General features: G+C 33.5%; 2 protein-coding genes across 2 annotated transcripts in view; one reads left to right on the forward strand and one right to left on the reverse strand.

Annotated features, from left to right (window-relative positions):
- LOC141299766 (melanopsin-B-like) overlaps window positions 1–23,679 on the reverse strand; it is a 25,076-nt gene extending 1,397 nt beyond the window's left edge. Inside the window, exons 1-7 of the mRNA XM_073830147.1 lie at window positions 23,531–23,679; window positions 11,256–11,389; window positions 10,969–11,172; window positions 10,715–10,886; window positions 8,628–8,789; window positions 633–740; window positions 368–542 (exon numbers count right to left, since the gene is read on the reverse strand). Of these exons, the coding sequence (XP_073686248.1) occupies window positions 368–542; window positions 633–740; window positions 8,628–8,789; window positions 10,715–10,886; window positions 10,969–11,172; window positions 11,256–11,389; window positions 23,531–23,676 (1,101 nt within the window). The 5' untranslated portion in view covers window positions 23,677–23,679. The remainder of the gene's footprint in view (window positions 1–367; window positions 543–632; window positions 741–8,627; window positions 8,790–10,714; window positions 10,887–10,968; window positions 11,173–11,255; window positions 11,390–23,530) is intronic.
- The window catches only part of LOC141299823 (adenomatous polyposis coli protein-like), a gene marked incomplete at its 3' end in the record, with an annotated part of 204,026 nt that overhangs the window by 88,565 nt on the left and 91,572 nt on the right, over window positions 1–23,889 (forward strand). The window lies entirely within an intron of this gene.

Consider the following 23,889-nt stretch of genomic DNA (forward strand, 5'->3'; position numbering starts at 1 on the left):
AATATTACAAAAGCTTTTTATTTCAGATAAATGCTGATCTTTGCATATTTCTATTCATGAAAGAATCCTGCAAAAATGTACTCAACTGTTTTAAATAATGATAATAATAATAATTTATATAGTGTAATATTAGAATGATTTCTGAAGGATCATGTGACACTGAAGACTGGAGTAATGATGCTGAAAATTCAGCTTTGATCACAAAAATAAATTACATTTTAAAAAATATTCAAATAGAAAACAGTTATTTTAAATAATAAAAATATTTCTAAAAAAAAAAATATTACTGTTCAAAAACTTTTGACTGGTAGTGTCAATAATAATAAGACCTTTCTATTATTCAGTCTCCTCTTAGTAAAATACTAACCGTGTCTGCGGTGGACATAGAGGAGACTCGCTGGAACTTGACCTTTGACCCTGATGACTGTCGGCTGAGCATGTGCTCCTTGAAGGAAGACTCGCTGTTGGACACCGAGATGCAGTCTTTACGTGACGACTGGGCCAGAAAATGCAGACATGGCACCTTCTCAGCCAGCGTGTCTCTGGGAATGACAGTCAGAAATACACACTGCGTCACATTCTGTCTCAGTATTGTGTGGCTGCGAAGTTGACTGCACTTGCACTGAACGAACCTGTATTTGGAGCGAATGATGGCGTAGATGAAGGGATTGTATATGGCTGACGCTTTGGCGATCACTGCAGGAACTGCCTTGGAATATGGCGTGAGAACGTGGCTGTACCTGGAAAACGAGTAATAACAACCAATGCACATCTTCAGTTCTAGAAGTAGCACATCCCTGCTGCATAGAAACACATGCTGTGCTTTTCTTCAACCATTATTCGCAAGGAAATGTTGCCTGAATGTTTGCAGTCCTGGTGTGGATCAAAAAAGTTACTGACATCTGAACTTGAAAAGCCAGTTTCACACTGCAAGAGATGACTGTTTAGTATTTCTGTCTTGCTTTTCAGCCCAGAATCTGCAAAACGTTTATTGTTATTATTTTAGCAAAATAATAGAGATCATAAAAAATACTTTTTTTTAATTTAGTACTGACCAGAATAACATATTCACATTAAATATGTTTACATTTACTTTTTTTTTTTAAGATTTTAGTATTTTTTCATGTCATTACATTGTTTAGAGCTTAAGAAAAAAGTTAAAAAATACAAATTTTGAAAAATGATATTCTAATCATGTAATGCTATGTCCTCTGTAGAGGACACCAGGACTTAAATAAATAAATAAATAAATAAAATAAAATAAAATAAAATAAAATAAAAGACATGTATAGGCATAAAAAGGCAAGATTTTTGTTTTAACTACAAATCAATTTATATTTTCTATACCAAACTTTATATAAAAATGATTCACAAATATTTTTTGATTTGATAAACCATTTTTCTATATGCAAAATGTGTGTAAAATGGCCATGAACATGTTTTCCTATTATAAACAATGCATCTATAAACTGTATATAATTTGCATATTAATGTGTTTTTGGGGCAACATATAATAAGCAAATAAGTGTAATAATGGAAGTAATCTTTTGAAAGATAGTCATAATAATATCTATTATTTCATAGCAATATTGAAATGTAATTTATTTCCCTATTCACTTGTTGTGCTTTCCAAAATGTGTAATAAACATGCACCAAATCTCCTCTGCAGTGGACATGCATGACATTAATGCCCTGTTTTAAAACAAAAAGACATCTTTTAATTTGAAACCCCATAAAATTTTTCTGAGATGTTGTTTTATGTGAAACAATATGAAAAATATTCAGATTTAAATGATCATTCAAACTACAAATAGCATTAAAACATTACAAACCATAAACTTAACCAATAAAACAGTACATTTAATAGTTTCTATAGTGTTTTGGGACATATTCCATTATGATGTATGGTTTTAACAAGCAGCCAATAGAAGACCACAATTTACCCACAGACAAACCAAAACAATTCCCATTACACCCATGACAAAATTTTATAAGGGTTTTCATTTATTTTTTAGATTTATTTGTTTTGTTTTGTTTTGTTTTTTTCACCAGGGCATTTGCTGCAAATAGAGTATTTGTGAGAAATGTACCATAAATGTGTAAAGATAGTACAACAAAATAGATGTAATATGGATAGATTAAAAAAAAAAAGTATAGATAGATAATATAAATCTATTCTAAGGCATTAAGCTTAGCTTTGGACTAATAAGGACTCTCTATTCAAGAAAAACGGTTCTTCACACTCAACATGTTATATATATAGTGCAATAAAAAGTATTAATTTTGAGTTATATAAATAGTGTTGTGGTGTTTATTAATAAAAAAAAAAGAACAGTATTTTTTTTATATATATCTATTATATCTATTTTAATGCTGTTTCACCTGCCTCAGAATTCTCTGAAAATCCTCAAATTTCACGTCACATGTCATTTACTAGTAGCAACATAATTATGTAGGCTAATTTACAGAAGTTGCTGATTGAATTATTAGTTAACAAAAGCTAAATTTAGTATAAAAAATACTGCAATCATTTAAAATTAAATAAAAAGGCTGAGTGATACAAAAACTTAACATATAAAAGTGCCACTTTGTCCCACTTCATTCGCAATTTAATGTTTTAATGAGATTTTAAATTGTTTAAAGCAGTGGTTCTCAAACTTTGTTGGTCGCGCCCCCCTTTAAACCTTTAAAAAAATCTGGCGCCCCCCCTCCCGAAAATGTCTATCCCACCTAAGACTAATAAATGAATTTACTAAACATAATGAAAAATGTATGCTTTCTTAGTTAAAAAAACAAAAAAACAAAAAAAAAAACAGCTACACGAGAAAAACACATGCAACACTTGAAGCATTAAAAAACAGCACAGGGAGAATAACTGTTATTATTATAATTCTCTATGTTATTTATTTATTATTATTATTTTTTGTGGGTTTCATGCTGTCCTAAGGCATAGCAAGGCTTGAAATTAACTTTTTTACTTGGTAGCACTGGTGCTCCCAATTTCAAAAAGTTAGGAGCACCAAAAAAATATAGGAGCACCCAATTTATTTTTTTAGTAATGTGTCGATCTTGATTCTTCATGGCTGATTCTGATTGCAGATGTTTTACAAGCAAATGGGCTGATTCTGAAAGACTTTTTATATATATTTATTTTATGTCTTAAGCAAGGGACAGGAATGAATGAAAATATGAGTACATGAACAAGATTCTTAATTTCTCTATTATAAGTACAGCCATTTAAATTAGAGGCAGTCACTGCATTTTTAAAGAATCTACAGTATAAATAACAAAAAACAAACGACAGAGTTCTTTCTTAGTCGTGTAGACAATAAATGCAGCCATAATCAAAGTAGGCTACTCTTTCAATATTCAAAGTGCAAATAGAGACCGAATTTTCCCATCATGATACAGAGCTATAGACACCACACAATAGCCCACATACTAATAACAGTCTCAGTGACATCTCTGCTGGATGCGACAGTGGCAAATCATTTTAACTTTGAAGCCGAGAGCAATTATACCTCGTCTGCATTGAGCTTTTGAATGACCAGCACATGAATGGGTTCTGTGCGAATTCATCTATGGTTTTCTCTTCTCTTTCACACACCGATCCATCTTCCATTTTAAGTTACGTCCTTTGGCTGTTTACGTTTTATTATTTATTTTTCTGCTGATGGCCCGTGTTAAAGTGTTGTAATTCTAGATGTTTATTTATGTAAATGCTGCATGACTGTGACGTACTTCTGAAAGACCCTTCAGCTTTCACAAATTTTGTGGTTGTCCAGAATTTCTGATGCTCCAGAAGGAAAAAACATGCATAAACATGCATTAAGAGCAGAAGATCAGGGTAAATGTAACTTATTTATGTTTTCTGGGAAACATGTAAGTATCTTTTGTAGCCTCTGAAGGGCAGTACTAAATGAAAACAATACGATATTTCGGTAAAATATGAAAAATGTACACATCTTCATTCTGTTCAAAAGTTTTCACCCCCCAGGCTCTTAATGCGTGATTTTTCCTTCTGGAGCATCAGTGAGTGTTTGAACCTTCTGTAATAGTTGCATATGAGTCCCTCAATTGTCCTCAGTGTGAAAAGATGGATCTCAAAATCATACAGTCATTTTTGGAAAGGGTTCAAATACACAAAAATGCTTGAAAACCAAAGACCTGAAGGGGGCCTTAAGGATTTTTCTGAAGAACAGCAGGCAGTTTAACTGTTCAGGACAAACGAGGGACTCATGAACAACTATCACTAAACAAAAAACACAGTTGTGGATTATTCAGGTAACAACACAGTACCAAGCGGATGTAAACTTTTGAACGGGGTCATTATTATAAATTCAGCTATTATTTTCTTTTGTGGAAACATCTTTTATGTGAATATCTTATTCAGGTCAGTACTAAATAAACAATAACAAGCATTTTGGTTAAATAATTAACATTTTGCAAGGTGTATGTAAACCTTTGACTTCAACTGTAAATCGAGATACATTTACTGAAGAAGCAAAATGACTTGAAAGATAAAGTCTTGCTACATGCAAAATTTTATAATGTGCAGATACATTGTAAAAAATATTTCCAATATTATTTTTCCATTGTGAATATCAAAAAAAAAAGATGCATTAACTTGAAATGCTGTAAAATAATGTAAAACGTAAAATAAAATAAAAACAATCAAAATGAAGTAAGCATAAAAACATGAAAATATTCATCAACAGTGTAAGACAAACAGACTTAAATAAAATAAATGAAGTGAGCTTATGAAAAACAAGAAAAAGTTTGACAAGGGGGCAGAAAACGAACATCTACGCTTAATATCTTGAGTAATATTGCTTTTCAAGTAAATATATTTTTATTTTATAATGTGTAGATAGATGCATTGCAAAAAATATTTTTCCAATATTATTTTTCCCTTGCGAATATCAAAAAGAAAAAACAAATCAATATGCATTCACTTGAAATGCTTATAATTATGTAAATAAAATAAAATAAATGCAAATAAAATCTAATCTAAATGAAGTGACTTAAGGGACTTAATTCAAAGAAAAAATAAGATTGGTCTTGTTTTAAGCATAAACACTTTAATTTCGATACAGTTTCTCAGAAAAAGTAAATGGATGTTGATTTAAAAATAATTTAGATATTTGTACTGGAAAACCAAACAAAATACTAAATAAGAAAATGATTTTTGAAGTACATTTGTACTAGAAACCGAGACAAATATTCTAAGAAGATTTGTGTAGACTGAATAAAGCAGAGTGTTTGTGAGCGGTCAGGAGGAGCCGCTGACCTCTGCAGTGGCTATTTACATGACATGGAAGTGACCTAGAGGTGTTGTTAGCTGAGCGGAAAGAATCACATGCCTGAATATTCCTATCCTCCAGCAGACTGAACTCTAACGCTGATGCAGAGGTGTTAGTATCACGCCAGCTCGCCCCACGCGGTCCACATCGCCTCAGCGAACCCAGCAGTTCACTTCCAGAACTAAAAATTACAGAAAATCTACTTACCCTGTTGTCATCCAAGATGTTCATACCTTTCTTTTTTCAGTCGTAAAGAAATTGTTTTTTGAGGAAAACATTTCAGGAATTATGTCCATATAGTGAACGAGTTTCATAGTTAACAAGTTTGAACTTCCAAAATGCAGTTCTGAAGATCTCTAAACAAGTGTTTCTCAACTGGTGGGTCGCGACCCAAAAGTGGGTCGTGGGAACATTTTCAGTGGGTCACGGAGTGTGTGGTCAAAAAAACAACAAAAGTTTAATTTTTAACTTATTTTGCTTAAATCGGACTTTTATTTTGAAATGCGTGTGCGACAATACCGGACTTTTATTTTGAAATGCGTGTGCGACAAAACCGGACTTTTATCTTGAAATGCGTGAGCGACAATACCGGACTTTTATTTTGAAATGCGCGCGCGACAATACCGGACTTTTATCTTGAAATGCGTGTGCGACAATACCAGACTTTTATTTTGCGTGTGCGACAATACCGGACTTTTATCTTGAAATGCGTGTGCGACAATACCGGACTTTTATTTTGAAATGCGCGCGCGACAATACCGGACTTTTATCTTGAAATGCGTGTGCGACAATACCGGACTTTTATTTTGAAATGCGGGTGCGACAATACCGGACTTTTATTTTGAAATGCGTGTGCGACAATACCGGACTTTTATTTTGAAATGCAGGTGCGACAATACCGGACTTTTATTTTGAAATGCGTGTGCGACAATACCGGACTTTTATCTTGAAATGCGCGTGCGACAATACCGGACTTTTATCTTGAAATGCGTGTGCGACAATACCGGACTTTTATTTTGAAATGCGTGTGCGACAATACCGGACTTTTATTTTGAAATGCGCGCGCGACAATACTGGACTTTTATCTTGAAATGCGTGTGCGACAATACCGGACTTTTATTTTGAAATGCGTGTGCGACAATACCGGACTTTTATCTTGAAATGCGTGTGCGACAATACCGGACTTTTATTTCTGAAATGCGTGTGCGACAATACCGGACTTTTATTTCTGAAATGCGTGTGCGACAATACCGGACTTTTATTTCTGAAATGCGTGTGCGACAATACCGGACTTTTATTTTGAAATGCGTGTGCGACAATACCGGACTTTTATCTTGAAATGCGTGCGCGACAATACCGGACTTTTATCTTGAAATGCGTGTGCGACAATACCGGACTTTTATTTTGAAATGCGTGTGCGACAATACCGGACTTTTATTTTGAAATGCGCGCGCGACAACCGTACCGTTTGACAATTTCATTTAATTACAGCAAAAAATATGTCGAAGCGCAAGTGCGACCCCGAATATGTTAAATGACAGCAATAAAATATTGTTTGTTTGTAAGTCTTGGTGATTTTCTTATGATTTATCGGTCGCTACTTGTGTATGTTAACAAATAAATACAAATTAATTATAATTCCTAAAATTATATTATAGTTCCAAAAAATTTGGGTCGCGGCTTGATGAACATGTAAAAATGTGGGTCCCATGGCAAAACCAGTTGAGAACCACTGCTCTAAACAATCTCAGTCGAGGAATAAGGTTCTTATCTAGCGAAACGATTGGTCATTTTCTGAATCAAAATGAAGTGAGCTTAAAAACATGAAAATATCCGTCAACAGAGTAAGACAAACAGACTTAATTCATTAAAAATGTATTAAAAAAATATAATAGAAATAATAGAATAGAAAAGAAAAATAATAGAAACTAATATCTACACTTGAGATCTTGAGTAATATTGCTTCTCTAGTAAATCTATTTTCATTTTGTAATGTGTAGATAGATACATTGCAAAAATATTTTTCAAAAATTATTTTTCCATTGCAAATATTTAAAAAAAATAATAATAATAAATAAATGAAGAAATAAAGATGCATACCTTTCTTTTTTCAGTCGTAAAGAAATTATGTTTTTTGAGGAAAATATTTCAGGAATTATGTCCATATAGTGAACGAGTTTCATAGGGAACGAGTTTGAACTTCCAAAATGCAGTTTTGAAGGTCTCTAAACAATCCCAGTCGAGGAATAAGGTTCTTATCTAGTGAAACGATTGGTCATTTTCTGAAAAAAAAAAAAATAAATAAAAATTGATATACTTTTTAACCTCAAATGCTTCTCTTGTTTAGATCTGCATGAACTGAGTTTTGAGAATGCAGCGTTGAAGACAGTTAGGGTATGTCGAAAAACTTCTATCTCATTTTCTCCTCCAACTTCAAAATCGCACTACATCGCTGTTTTACCTTTATTTTGTTAAGGGCATTTGACCTTCTTTGCATGTTTACTTTGTAAACACTGGGTCAATACTTCTGCACGCAGAGCTAGACAAGTTAAAAAAGTATGTAATTTTTTTTATTTTTATTTACAAAATGACCAATTGTTTCACTAGATAAGACCCTTATTCCTCACCTGGGATCGTTTAGAGCTCTTTGTAGCTGCTTTTAAACTGCATTTTGGAAGTTCAAACTCACAGGCACCATAGAAGTCCACTATATGGAGAGAAATCCTGAAATGTTTTCCTCAAAAAACAATTTCTGACATGGCATGAACATCTTGGATGACAACGGGGCGAGTACTTTATCTGTAATTTTTTGTTCTGGAACTGAACTAATCCTTTAATTCAACTGATGAACACTGCCTTTTGCTGTGAACAGTACTTCTATAAAAGGATGTCTCTTTACCCTGGAATTTTGAGAAAGTCTCAGATCTTCTGCGTGGTTAGACTTTGAGGCTGAACACTACTTTGAGAGAAACAGTCCAAACAGCTGATAAAAGCGTCCCAATAATTCACAAGTAATCCACACCACTCCAGTCCATCAATTAACATCTTGAAAAGACAAAAGTGGAAAAAAATCCATCATCAATACATTTTAAAGTTCAATATGAGTCCATAATCTCCTGTTGTCTCTCTCATCAAAATCCAGCCACATATTTGTTTAGACCAGTTTTGGCTTGCAAACGGTGTTTGATCTGTGCAGATTTCCAAACCATTTTTTTCACTGGAGGAAGTGTTATTATGGATTATGGACATCTTAATAATGGATTTGTTTCAGCTTTTGTCTTCACAAGATTTTGAATGTTAAAAGCGTATGTCGCTGATAGTTACCCTGCCCAGGCGATGAGAGTGACGCAGGCGTAAGGAGACCAGGACAGCACGAAAACGATGATGACCACAAACGCAATCTTTGCCAGCTTCCACTCTGTCTTTATGGACTGCGCCTGGATGAGCGTCGTCTTCCTCACATGACTGCCCAGCTTCTCCACATCTCTGAACGCACAGGAAAATAGATGATAGGACATTGTTCAGCATGTGGACGTCCTGCTATGACCTGTCCTGAGTGTTTGTCACTGTGGATTTTAAATCTATTTATCAAATGTTACATATGGTCTGAAAAATCTATTAATAAATCTGAAAAAGTATGAGATTTTGAAACGGAAAATAATAACCTGAAATAAAATTAACATTAACTGGAATAAAAAAATAAATAAAAATTTCAGCAAGTTGCCAAAGCAAATTAACAAATTTTTATGTTAAAGTACTAAAATAAATACTAAAATAACTAAATAAAATAAAAACAAAAGCTTTACAAACATTTTTTTTCACAAAAATAAAATTACTAAAATTTCAAGTAAAATTAAAATGAAAAAAACAAAACAAAAACAAATAATAATATATATATATATAAACAAAGTCTAAGACAAAATAAGAATAACTATAATGTCATATCAATGATTCTAAATGAACACCGGCTACAGCAACTACTGTACCTACAATATTTGAAAGTTATTTCAGAAAAAAAAATAGTCAGAATAAGCATGCATGGATTTTAAAGTAAATTATCAAATGTGAAATTTAGTCTTTAAATAAAATAAAATAATTTTTTTTCAACAAGTTGCCAAAGCAAATTTACAATTTTTTAAGCTGAAGTTTCTTAAATAACTAAAACGAAAAAAAAAAAAAAAAATTAAATGAAAAGAGAAAATATAAAAATAAAATCTAATACAAAATATAAACTGTAAAAAAAAAAATCTTAAAATAAATTACAAAAATTTTAAGTAAAATTAAAATGAAAAGAGAAAATATAAAAACAAAATCTAAAACAAAATATTAACAATTACTATAATATTAAATCAGTGATTTTATATTAACACCGGCTACAGCAACTACTATAGCTACAATATTTAAAATTATTTGGAAACAAAATAGTCAGAATAAGCATGCATGGATTTTAAAGTAAATTATCAAATGTGAAATTTAGTCTTTAAATAAAATAAAATATATTTTTTTCAACAAGTTGCCAAAGCAAATTACAATTTTTAAGCTGAAGTACTTAAATAACTAAAACGAAAAAAAAAAAAAAACTTAAATTTTAAGTAAAATTAAAATGAAAAGAGAACATTTAAAAATAAAATCTAATACAAAATATAAACTGTAAAAAAAAATTCACAAAATAAATTACAAAAATTTTAAGTAAAATTAAAATGAAAAGAGAAAATATAAAAACAAAATCTAAAACAAAATATTAACAATTACTATAATATTAAATTAGTGATTTTATATTAACACCGGCTACAGCAACTACTAGAGCTACAATATTTAAAATTATTTGGAAACAAAATAGATTTAAATAGATTTTAAAGTAAATTGTCAAATGTGAAATTTAGTCTTTAAAAAAAACCAAAAAAACAAAGTTAAAGTTGAAGTTGCCAAAGCAAATTTACTCATTTTTTAAGTTGAAGTACTAAAATAACTACAACAAAAACAAAAACTACAAATACTAAAATTTTAAGTAAAATTAAAATGAAAAGAGAAAATATAAAAATAAAATCTAACACAAAATATAAACTGTAAAAAAGCTTTTTTTCACAAAATAAAATTGCAAAAAAATTTAAGCAAAATTAAAATGAAAAAAGAAAATATAAAAACAAAATATTAAATCAGTGATTTTAAATTAACATTTTAAATTAAAACAACACACTACAATATTCTAAAAATTATTCGGAAACAAAATAGTCAGAATGTAACATGCATGTTGTTTAAAGTAAATTATAAAATGTTAAATTTAGTCTGAAAAATATATAACAATCTATAATATAATAAATATATAATAAATGGTATTAATTTCTAAAATTATACTGACTCCAAACTTTTGAATATTTAAATGCAGTGTATGAATCTGCTTCATGCTGTACCTGCTTGTGCTGCGAATGGCGAGGAACATGAAGAAGTAGCAGTAAGAGATGATTCCAAGCGGGATGAAGAACACAAAGCAGCAGAGCATCAACGTGTAGCTCTTATTCGCCGGCGTGGACGTCACATAGTCCCATGTGCAGGATGTCATGAGGCCTTCTGGGATATAAGAACCTGTCCAACCAAAAACAGAATCAAGAAACTCAAAAAAACATCGCCGTCTCACCCAAAGACAAAGGAAAGACGTTGCACTTACTCCATCCCATGAGGGGTGCCAGACTCCAGGCCAGAGAGTAGATCCAGACCAGGAGGATGATGATAAGTGTCCGTCGTCCGGACGTCCAGCCGATGGCCTGCAGGGGTTTGGTGATGACCACATAGCGGTCGATGGAGATGGCCAGGAGGTTGATCATGGATGTGATTCCGAACAGAGCGCCGCAGAACGCGTACATCTTACAACCTGCTTTGAGAAGCAGATGTGTGATCTGTTTCGTTGCAGATTAAAAGTAAGAGTCTAGATGGGGAGAATGGGAAAGTACGTACCCATTTCGCCAAACACCCATTCCTTGTAGATGCAGTTGACGAAGAAGATGGGCGACTGAGTGATGGCCATGAGGAAGTCGCTCACCGCCAGATTCATGATGAAGTAGTTTGGAGGCGTCCGTAGCTTCTTGTTACTGAAACACAAAATACCTTTTCACAACCAGTTTCAAAAACTCACAGTAAAAGCAAATTTCTGTATTTATGGTCATTTCCTCAATATATTAGTCTCATATTTGACACATCAGGCTTTTACGGCTCGTATACAGTTGAGGTCAAAAGTTCAGAATCTGCAAAATGTTAATTATTTTACCAAAATGCATGTTATTTTTTTACTTTCAACCATTTTAGCAAATCTTCTCAAGTGACAATACTACTTGGATGCATTTTAGAGTAGTCAGTGTGCAGCTTGTATAGCAGTATAGATTTACTGTCCTCTGAAAATAACCCAACATACAGCCATTATTGTCAAAATAGCTGGCAACAAAAGTGAGTACACCATAAGTGATAACAGCAGTATGTTGTTTAACCATGCAAAGTTACATGTCCTATTCATCATGTTTATGTTTTTGTCTGCTTGACAGGATCATACAAACTTGTATATCTTCTATTAGAGCAGTTCAAATTAGGTCCTTTAAGTACAATTCTCTCATACTGACCACTGGATGTTCAACATGGCATCTCATGGCAAAGAACTCTCTGAGGATTTGAGAATTTAAATTGTTGCTCTCCACAAAGATGGCCAAGGCTATTAGAGATTCAGTAACGCCCTGAAACTGAGTTACACTACAGTAGTCAGGGTCATACAGAGGTTTTCCAAGATGGGTTACATTCAGAACAGGCCTCGCAAGGGTCGATCAAGTTGAGCACTCATTCTGTGCGTCAGGTGCTTCAAAAAACAGATGCATCATTAACATTTTGCAGATTCTGGAAGGGGGATTACATTTTCTCTTTTCATTTTCATTTTACCTTAACATTTTGCTCAGCTGTAGTCTGATATAGTGAGAATATGAGGAAAAACAGCTCAGCTTTATTCAGAAACTTTTAGTAAGATCTGAGATTGAACTGATCCAAGCATATAATGCAATGCAATCCAATGCTGATTGAGAGATTCCTCAAAAGATGTGAGATGTTTTGAAAGCTTGGGAAGATCATTCCACAGTGAAAGTAAAGCTTCTGGAAACAAACATTCTTCAAAAGATCCTGATCATCAGATTTGAGACTCGCTGATTCGTGAAGAATCAAATACAGCCGAAGCTGCTTCAGTCCAGTAATTGTTGATCTAAAATATTACTACAGTTATTCTTATGTTTACTTGATAGAAATCAGTCAAGATTTGACAGCAAAAAGACACGTGAAGCACCAGCTGAAGGTGGACATTTGTACAATTACACTAAAAGAGCTTTTTTTGAAGTTAAAACAGTGCTAGAACCTTCTACATGCTTTGGAGGCATTAAACAGGTTCACTGATTCAACACGTTGCATCTGAGATGATTGATCACACAACAATCATTGTGATTGCACATCATCTCATTAATCCTACAGTCACAGTTCACACAATTTCCTTTAATTGAAAGTCGCCCATCATCACCTGCTGAAACCCCTCGTCTGCGGGAGACATCAGCACTTCACGGGAACAAAACAGCCTTTTCCTAGAAAGCTCTCAGCTGACAGACGACCTCCAGTGAGAGGTTGCAGCTCGCTTCACGAGGACGATTTTGAGTGATTCTCAGTCAGGGGGAAAACCCACATGTACAGTACGATGAGAGCCTGTTAATGCTGCTGTTGTTTAGTTATTGGGTAACACTGGATGTAATCTGGGACAGAGATTTGTATTGTGCCTTTGTTTCGCATACACTATCAAAAGTTTAATGTGATTTTAAAAAGTCTCTTTTGCTCACCAAACCTGAATTTATTTGATCCAAAATCAGTAAAATTGTAAAATATTTTTACTATTTAAAATAACTGTTTTCTATTTGAATATATTTTAAAATGTAATTTATTCCTGTGATCAAAGCTACATTTTCAGCATCATCACTCCAGTCTTTAGTCTACACATGGTCCTTCAGAAATCATTCTAATATGCTGATTTGCAGTTAAAGAAACATTTACTATTATTATTATTATTATTATTATCAATATTTAAAACAGTTGAGTATCTTGTTTCAGGATTCATTGCTGAATAGAAAGATCCAAAGATCAGCAATTACCTGAAATAAAAAGCTTTTGTAACATTAAAAACTATAGCATTCAAAAGCTTGAAATCAGAATACATTTTGTTTTGAGGGAAGGAATGATAGAAATGAATACTTTTATTTACCAGGGTGATGATAAAGTCATTTATAATGTTTACAAAAGATTTCTGTTCTTCAGAACTGAACTGTCTGATTAATCAAAGAAAAATCTACTCAGCTGTTTTCAACATAATAATAATAATGTTTTTTTGAGCAGCATTTCAGAATATTAGAATGATTTCTGAAGGATCGTGGGACACTGAAGACTGGAGAAATGATCTGCTTTGAGATCACAGGAATAAATTACATTTTAAAATATATTCAAATAAAAAAACTGTTATTTTAAATAGTAACAATATTTTACAATTTTACTCTACTTTGGATTAAATAAATGCAGGCTTGGTGAGCAGAAGAGACTTCTTTAAACATCTTTAAAATGTTACTGTTCAAAAACTTTTGACTGGTAGTTTATTATTGGACAATGTTAAAAGACAAAAAAGAAAACTTGCTGCAAATGTGCTTGTCCATTAAAGATGTAGACGAGTTCTTGTTCAGATTTGCTGTCAGAATAAGAGTCCAAACAGCTGATAAAAACATCACAATAATCCACAAGTAATCCACACCACTCCAGTCCATCAGTTAACATCTGGAGACAAAAGCTGTGTGTTTTAAGAAACAAATCCATCTTTAAGATGTTTTTAACTAAAATTCGAGTCCACCATCCATAATAACACTTCCTCCAGTGAAAAAGTGGTTTGGTCTGAATCAGGAGAGAAATCAAGCACCGTTTACAAGCCAAAAGAGCTCTAGACAAATACAACCCCTGGCAAAAAGTATGGAATCACTCCTCTCAGAAGATGTTCATTCAAATGTTTAATTGTGTAGAAAAAAAAACAAGCACATATATGCCACAAAACAATTGTCACTCAACCAAACTTCTGGCTGTATAAAACACTTAAAAAAACAAAAAAACAAAGAAAGATGACTATATTCAATTACAACTGTTTTTACAGATCACACAGAGGAAAAAAATATGGAATCACACAAATCTGAGGAAAATTATATGGAATCACCAAATAAAAACACTTCTAGTACTTTGTTGCACCACCTCTGGCTTTTATAACAGCTTGAATTCTCTGAGGCATGGATTTGTCTCCAGCTTTGTCTTACTGCAGTTGCCAGATCAGCTTTGCAGGTTGGAGCCTTGTCGTGGACCATTTTCTTTAATTTCCACCACAGATTTTCAATTGGATTGAGGTCCGGACTATTTGCAGGCCATGCCATTGACATTATATGTCTTTCCTGTAGGAATGTTTTCAAAGATTTTGCCCTATGGCACGATGCATTATCATCCTGAAAAATGATGTGTCCGAAAAAGTGTCCAAAATCTCAACATAAACTTGTGCATTTACAGAAGATGTAATGACTGTCATCTCTCCCATACCTTTACATGACACACAACCCCATATCATTAATGATTGTGGAAATTTGCATGTTTTCTTCAGCCAGTTGTCTTTATAAATTTTATTGGAACGGCACCAAACAAAAGTTCCAGCATCCTCACCCTGCCCAATGCAGATTCGTGATTCATCACTGAATACAACTCTCATCCAGTCATCCACAGTCCAAGATTGTCTTTCTTTAGCCCACTGAAACCTTGTTTTTTTCTGTTTAGATGTTAATGATGGTTTTTGTTTGGCTTTTCTGTATGTATATCCCATTTCTTTTAGGTGATTTCTTACAGTCCGGTCACAGACACTTTCTGCCCATTTGTTCCTCATTTGTTTTGTTGTGCATTTTCTGTTTTCAAGGCATATTGCTACCAGTATGCTTTTACAACCTTTCCATTTGATTTGTACTTGGTCCAGAGTTTAGACACAGCTGACTGGGAACACCCAACATCTTTTGCAACATTCCGTGAAGATTTACCTTCTTCGAGAAGTTTGATAATCCTCTCCCTTGTTTCAACTGACATCTCTCGTGTTGGAGCCATGATTTATGTCAATCATCTTGGTTCAACACATCACTAATGTGTGCGATCACTCTTTTTTAACAGCATTAGCTACATGTGTTTGTTTTAGAAATGCAAAGTGCATAGTGATTCCATATAATTTTCCTCAGATTTGTGTGATTCCATTTTTTTTTTCCTCTGTGTGATCTGTAAAAACAGTTGTAATTGACTATAGTTATCTTTCTTTGTTTAAAAAAAAAAAGAAAGTGTTTTATACAGCCAGAAGTTTGGATTGTTGAGTGAAAATTGTTTTGTGGCATATATGTGCTTGTTTTTTTTTTTGTTTTTGTTTTTTTCTACACAATTAAACATTTGAATGAACATCTTCTGAGGGGGTGTTTCCATACTTTTTGCCAGGGGTTGTAAGTGCCTGGATTTTGATGTGAGAGACAATAGTTGGACTTTTTCATTGAATTATGAACATCTTAATGATAGATTTGTTTCTTACAAACATGCAGCTTTTGCATAAGCATACAATTTATAAGCTTTGTTGAGCCGATTTTGTTAATGCATGTCTCAGCGCATTTAGTAAATTCTGTCCACCACACAGAGAAAGCGTTTTAAAGAGGTCAAGCATTGATTCCTGTGACATGCAGCAGGTCTGCTGAATTAAACGGACTGTCTCATATTGTCTCCTGTGAATGACCATTGAGAAACTGATGGTTTGTTGCCCACTTCCACATGATCACCCTTTACCCCTAGACTCCCAAACCCCACAGGCCTGCATGTGCATCAGATTAATTACGGTCAAAAACACTTTGCGTTGTTTACAGTCAGTGTGCAACATGTTACATAATTGTATAGCTTCATTTCATTACATTATGCAATCACATTGTTTGCAGACCAATGCAAATGGCATCTTCCAGAAGTCATAACTTTGAAAAAATCTGTAATACTTCAGAATAACATCTCAGTTGTTAATGTTAGTTAATGCATTATCTAACAAACATATAATGGTTGATATTGCACAAGCTTTTATTAATACTAATGATAGTTATTTATTGCTTGTTCATGTTACTTCACAGTGCATTGACTCATGTTGGTTTAAAAATTAAAAATTATCTGAGTGGAAGAACCCAGTGTGTTCAAGCCGAAGGTAAACAATCTGATTCATTAGAGATTTTAAAAGGCGTTCCTCAAGGATCGGTGCTGGGGCCTCTTTTATTCACCATTTATATAAATAGCCTTGATTATGATGTTCAGGATGCCAACTTTCATTTTTATGCCGATGATTGTGTCATGTATAGTAGTGCTTCTTCTGGACAGCAATCCTTGTCTAAGCTTCAGTCAGCCTTTAATATTATTCAGTCAAGGCTTCACAGTTTAAAACTTGTTCTGAATACTGATAAAACCAAGTATATGTTATTTTCTAACTCAAAGAAAAAACTTGAAAATAATTTAGTATCTCTTCAGACCCTTCAAGGTACAGTGATTGAATTAGTAAAAGAGTACAAATATCTAGGCATCATAGTTGATGATGCCCTATCTTTTAGCTCTCATATCACTCAACTGAAGAATAAACTGAAAATCAAGCTTGGGTTTTATTTCAGGAACAAGTTTTGCTTCTCTTTCAATGTAAAAAAGAAATTAGTCTCTGCTACTTTTCTCTCGGTCCTTGACTACGGTGATGTTGTATATCAGTTTGCACCTTCTTATCTTCTTTCTTCCTTAGATGCCGTTTATCATGGTGCTCTAAGGTTCATATCAGATTGTAAATCCTCAACTCATCATTGCATTTTGTATCACAGAGTAGGTTGGCCTTCTCTATCTACCAGAAGAAAAATGCACTGGTGCTTAATGATTTACAAAGCCATCTTGGGGTTGTTGCCTTCCTATCTCTGTTGTTTTATGCAACAGAAAATTACCAAGAAATACTTTCTTCGTTCGCAAAATTGTTATACTCTTTCTGTTCCTTTCACCCGAACTGAGCTAGGTAAGAAGTCTTTTATGTATGCAGCACCGTTTGATTGGAATCTCCTCCAATCAAAATTAAAATTAGAAAATCTGCTGACTCTAGATCATTTTAAATCAGTTATCCGGCTAATGGACGTTGATCTAACAATATGCAACTGTTTTTAAGTATTTTTAGTCTGTTTGTGTGATGTTTATCTGTGATGTTGTTGATTGTACTGCTGCACATTTTGGCCAGGACACTCCTGTAAAAGAGATTTTTAATCTCAGAGAGCTCTTTCTGGTTAAATAAAGGTTAAAAAAAAAAATGTTAACAGATACAACTCTTAATTTAAAAACATATTAGTAAATGTTAAAATAATAATTTGACTGCCACGTCATCAAATATCTACGAAGGATATCTCAATTGAAAGGATCCTTGTAAGGCAGCCTTCATTTTGTGTCCTTCATTCACTGAATTTGAAGGATGCATGGGATGTATCCTTCCAGATCTTCAATCACTCACAATTCTTTGTACACATTTCATTTCATGAAAATAAACTGCAGAAAAATGAGTCAGTAATGAGCTTCACTGAATTTATTATATGTAAGACAAAGATTGTGTTTTCGGGCATTAAAATATAGATGTTATCTTTTGCCAAAAAATATATTAAAAAAAACATTTCCACACATGCATTCTAGCATTTCAAGCCTCTAAAAGAGTAAATTAAGAAGGACGCAGCCTCGGTACGTTTGAAAAGTACTCAACGAATCTTTTGATTCAGAAACTAACAAAAAAACAAAACGCAGGAACTTACCAAATATGGGCACAAGAGGGAAAAACCAACACAACAGTCCAAAGGGGTGTGACAGATTGCAAATAATTTGATTTAGATCAGAACTTCGGCGTGTCTATTGCAAATCTTTTGATTTAGATTGGAACTTCAAGGAAAATCGTTTGATTTACACCGGGACTTCAGAAAGCGCAACACGAATCAGTTGATTCAGATGGGAACTTCAAAGTGATTCATTTAATTTAGATCAGAACTTCGGAGTGGGTTTGTGAATCATTATTCAGTTCGGGACTTCAAAGCGCGGTTTGCGAATCATTTGATTCGGATTGGGACTTTGGAGTGTCTATCATGAACAGTGTTGGGCAAGTTACTTCCAGATTGTAATACATATTACTAGTTACGTTACAATATTACTGTCTTTAAATAGTAATGCGTTACACTACTTTTAAGTTACTTTCATCAAAATATCCACAGATTATAAAATGCCAAAATATAAGTTTATTGCTGCTCATTATAGTGGAGGATTGTGAGTATAAAATTACATATTTAGGTAGGCCTACCGGTATGTCTATTAATGTTACGTTGTAGTTTAGGTTAAACATGGATAAGCACAAACCGCATTAACATTCATAAATAACACCTGTAAAATAAAGCGAAGTGTTTTAACGTACAAACATTAAACACAATAAATAGCCTATAGGCTATTTTAAATGGTTTTCAGAACAAAACAAGAATGAAGAATATAAGTTGCTAAATAACCCAAAACGAATGAGGGTAAAAGCGAAACTAAAAGCAAACGCGTTGTTCTCTGCAGCCTACCTCTCTCATTCGGCATGAATCCAATTAACTGTGTCCATATTGGTGATGTATTTGAATGCTAAACTATTATGTAAACCAGGATTTATATTTAACGCGTTTAAAAACATCCTCCGCACATGAGCAAATTTGGCCCGAGCTCAGGCTGAACGGCACGGATTGTACTAGGCAGTAGGCTATGCACTATTTAATTTAATTATTAAATTATTCAGATCGGGACTTCAGAGCGCGGCTTGTGAATCAATTGATTCGGATTGGGACTTCGGAGTGTGTATCATGAATCATTTAATTTAGATCAGAACATCGGAGCGGGTTTGTGAATCATTATTCAGACTGGGACTTCAGAGCATGGATCACGAATCATCTAATTCAGAACAGATCTTCGGAGTGTGTATCATGAATCATTTAATTTATATCAGAACTTGGAACGTGGATCTTCAATCATTTGTTTTAGATAGGGACTTCGGAAAGCGTATTGTGAATTATTTGATTTTAGATCGGAGTATAGTATAGTATAGTAACCATACTATATAGCTTTTTTTTTGGTGGTAAAGCCATGGTTAATTTTCGTAAGGGATGTGTTTCCAATAATTACATAACATTAGGTTTTATTTTCCTGTATTCTCGTTTGAGTAGTCAAACAATCCAAAGAAAACATCTTTCAAAATTTCTCCTTTAGTTTTCCACAAAAAGGGTTGGAACAACATGAGGGCGAGTACCTTTAACATTCATGTGCATTACTCAACATGTGAATGCTGGTCTCTCTGTCTCTAGTATCACAGATCGTTTAGCACTCATAAGAGTGTGTTTTGTCTTTTTTTGAGATGTGCTCTATAAGAAACTGTCATGGGATTGAAAAAGCAGAGATCTTTGAGAGTGAGAGCTGAACAAATGCAAAAAGTATGTCCGCGCCCCTAGAGGATTTAGACCGAATGCATCGCAAAGAGCGCCACAGATCATCCTAGACAGACTTCATGACTGCAGTCCATGAAAACTAAAAGCAATCTAAGACCTGCAGCTCTCGAAGTGTATATTTTGACAAGTTTTGGTTCACTTTAATCAGTCTTTTGACATAAAATGCCACTTAGTCATATCTTACTCTAGCATTAGGTGACTAAATATCAAGATGATAAAATCTAACAGGTTTAGTTTATTTGTGAAGCATCGCTTAATTCATTACTTACTACAATAAAATCTCATTACATGCTTCTGAAGATAATATATTAACCTGTTAATATGACTACTATTAAGGTTTGAACATACAATACAGACAGATTTAAAAATCAATATATGTGACCCTGGACCACAAAACCAGTCATAAGGTTAAATTTGACAAAACTGAGATTTATACATCATATGAAAGCTCATAAATAAGCTTTCTATTGATGTATGGTTTGTTAGGATAGGACAATATTTGACTGAGATACATCTATTTGAAATCAGAAATCTGAGGATGCAAAAAAATCAAAAAGACTGAGAAAATCACCTTTAAAGTTGTCCAAATTAGGTTCTTAACAATGCATATTACAAACCAAAAATTACATTTTGATATATTTACAGTATGAATTTTACAAAAAATCTTCATGGAACATGAACTTTACTTAATTTCTTAATGATTTTTGGCATAAAAGAAAAATCTAAAATTTTGACCCATGCAATGTATTTTTGGCTATTGCTACAAATATACCCCAGCGACTTAAGACTGGTTTTGTGGTCCAGGGTCACATACACACATATATATATATATATATATATATATTTTTTTTTTTTTTTTTTTTTTTTTTTCAAATGTGTGGCAGCAAGTCACTGTCTAAAGTAGTGAGTCATTGAATAATTCACTCAACCGATTCATTCAAATGGTAGATTTATTCAGTAATGCATTTATAAATGAGTCACTGAATCATTGACTCACTTGATTCATTTAAAATGAGGATTCATTCAGTAACGAAACACCACCATGTGCTTTCAGAGATGCACACCAGTTAGAAAGTGTGATATTGATCAAAACACAATATTAACTTAATTATCTTGGTTAATCTCATCCAGTTTCTACAACAACCAACAGCTGTATACCTGCAATAAAGCTAGTTAAAATATCCTGAGCATGTTCACTTGCATATTTTAAACAATGAAGCTGCAGTGTGTCTGCTGTCATCTTCTATTACTGATGGTGAACCGTCCCTCCCAGCAAAGCCTAAAATAAACCCGTCAGTGTAAAACCATGTCAAGACTGCTAGACTTCAAGTATACAGCAGTATGAGTTATTAAAACAAATGACAAAATCAACAGTGAGTCAGACAAGCAGTGATGCAGGATTGAAAAGTTATTAAGACTAACAATTTCATTTCGCAACATTAGTTGGCACATTTGAAACCTCAGCGATAATTGTGTCTTGAAATCAGTTTTTAATGAGATCTTGTGTCACAAAAAAGCTCAAGAGTGGCTCAAACTGCAGATTTACTCAAAAGTCAGATCTCAAAATGAAAAATCAAATTAAGCTGTTATCCACATTATTTTTTGACTGGGAAGATGTTTGTAATAATTAAGATGTTTTAATTATTTTGAAGGAAATCTCTTCTGCTCAAAAATACAGTAAATTCAGTAAAAATGGTGAAATATTACTACCATTTAAAGAGCTGTTTTCTACGCAAATCTATGTTAAAATGTAATTTATTTCTGTGATCAAAGCTGAAGTTTTAGCATTATTACGCCAGTCTTCAGTGTCAGTCTAAAATGCAGATTTGCTGCTCAAGAAACATTTATGATTATTAGCAATGTGGAAAACAGTTGTGCTGCACAATATTTTTTGATTTTTAATTATATAGAAATTTGAAAAAATACAGAATTGACAGAAATGGAAATCTTTTGTAATATTATTAAAAAATGCTACAAAATCTAATCACAAATCTAAGAAAAAAAGTCAGAATTGCGAGATTGTATCTCGCAATTCGGAGAAAAAAAGTAGTATAAATAGTAAAAATATTTACAGCAAAAACAGTAACATTGTGAAATATTTTTACTATTTAAAATAGCTGTTTTCTATTTGAATATATTTTAAAATGTAATTTACTCCTGTGATGTCAAAGCTGAATTTTTAACAACATTACTCCAGTCACATGATCCTTCACATGATCCTGATTCTAATATTCTGATTTGCTGCTCAAAAAACATAGTATTATTATGTTGAAAACAGCTGAGTATAATTCAGGTTTCTTTGATGAATAGTAAGTTCAGAAGAACAGCATTTATGTGAAAAAAAAAAAATCTTTTGTAACATTATAAACTCCAAGTTTTTGAATAGTATAGTGTATAAAGTAAAAAAAAAAAAAAACTTATTTCAGATAAATGCAGATTTTTGGATCTTTCTATTCATCAAAGTTTCTTGAAAAAATAAAAATTAAAAATAATAATAACAAGCAGCAATTACGGGGCCAAGCACACCAAAAGGTAAATGAGGAGCTAAGGATGGAATGGAGCACCAGACCAACTGCAACAAGTAAAAGGGACCAGTTCTGAGATTTTTGGCCAAACCATTAAGAAGTTATAAGCAAAAAGAGCCATTTTTCATATCTCCTGACCACTATGTGGCACTGTGCCGAAACATTGCAGGTTGCTTCCGGTCATGCTTGTTATAAGACACACCAAGTTTGCTCTCAATACGCCAAACCGTTGCAGAGACATAGCCTCACATCTATTTTAGTGTGCTTTTCATAGAATTTGTTCGCGCTATTTGCGTTATTCAAGAACGGTTTGACTAATCAACTTGAATTCCCTAGCTTTTTGCCAACATGTTCTAAAGATGATCTGAGCCAATTTTGGTGAAAATCAGACAAACCGTCTAGGACGAGTTCAAAAAATAGCCAAGGATTCAAAAAAATAATAATAATTTAGATTTTGTGCCTTACGGTTCAAAAGTTATTAGCATAAAGAAATAGAAACTTTGGACAAGCGGTGGCGCTAGAGAGTTTGAGTTAGAGACTTCAAATTTGCTATGGTTAATGATGAGACTGTTCTTTATCTGTGTGCCAAATTACACAACTTTCCCGCAAGCGGTTCTATGGGCTGCCATAGACTCAAGAGCGGAAAAAACGGAGGAAGAAGAATGCCAACGATTTCAATAGGTGCCTACGCACCTTCGGTGCTTGGCCCCTAATAAGACCGCCAACGCATATAATAGGTGCCATCGCACTTTTGGTGCTTGGCCCCTAATAATAATAAATGTTTCTATAAGAACAAATCAGCATATTAGAATGATTTCTGAAGAATCATGTTACACTGAAGACTGGAGTAATGATGCTGAAAATTCAGCTTTGATCACAGAAATAAATTACATTTTAAAATATATTCAAATAGAAAGCAGTTATTTTAAATAGTAAAAATATTTCAAATTTTTACTGTTTTTGTTGTACTTTGAATCAAAGAAATGCAGACTTGGTGACAAAAAGAGACTTCTTTAACTGATGTTTAATGCTCACCTAGGCACTTAACTGTCAAAAAGAGCTACAGCTTCATAGAGGTGACGTAAAACCCTACCTGAAGAAGGCGTACATGACCAGCATGTTTCCAATCACTCCCACGGCTCCAATGACAGCCACGAAAAACGCCACTATGTAGTGAGCATGATCGGGAACGTCCACTTTCCTGAAGAAGCCACGGTCCATGTCCTTGGGCTCCTCCATACCTGCGACAACAAGAGATTAGATGTTGGTTAAAGGTCCATCTGACCTCATTGACCTTTTAAATTAAGCGAAAGAGTTTCGTTCTGACACAGTCTCGAGGAGAACACCTCTCAGCGACCTCCAGCTCGCTTTCGTGTGGTTTCGCCGGTGTTTGTGGTTTGTTTGAGCTCTTATCTGTTGCGCGGCGCATGTGATGCGAGAGGCTTAAGGGAA

The sequence above is a fragment of the Garra rufa genome, chromosome 23, assembly GCF_049309525.1.
Source record: "Garra rufa chromosome 23, GarRuf1.0, whole genome shotgun sequence".
NCBI classification, from domain to species: domain Eukaryota; kingdom Metazoa; phylum Chordata; class Actinopteri; order Cypriniformes; family Cyprinidae; genus Garra; species Garra rufa.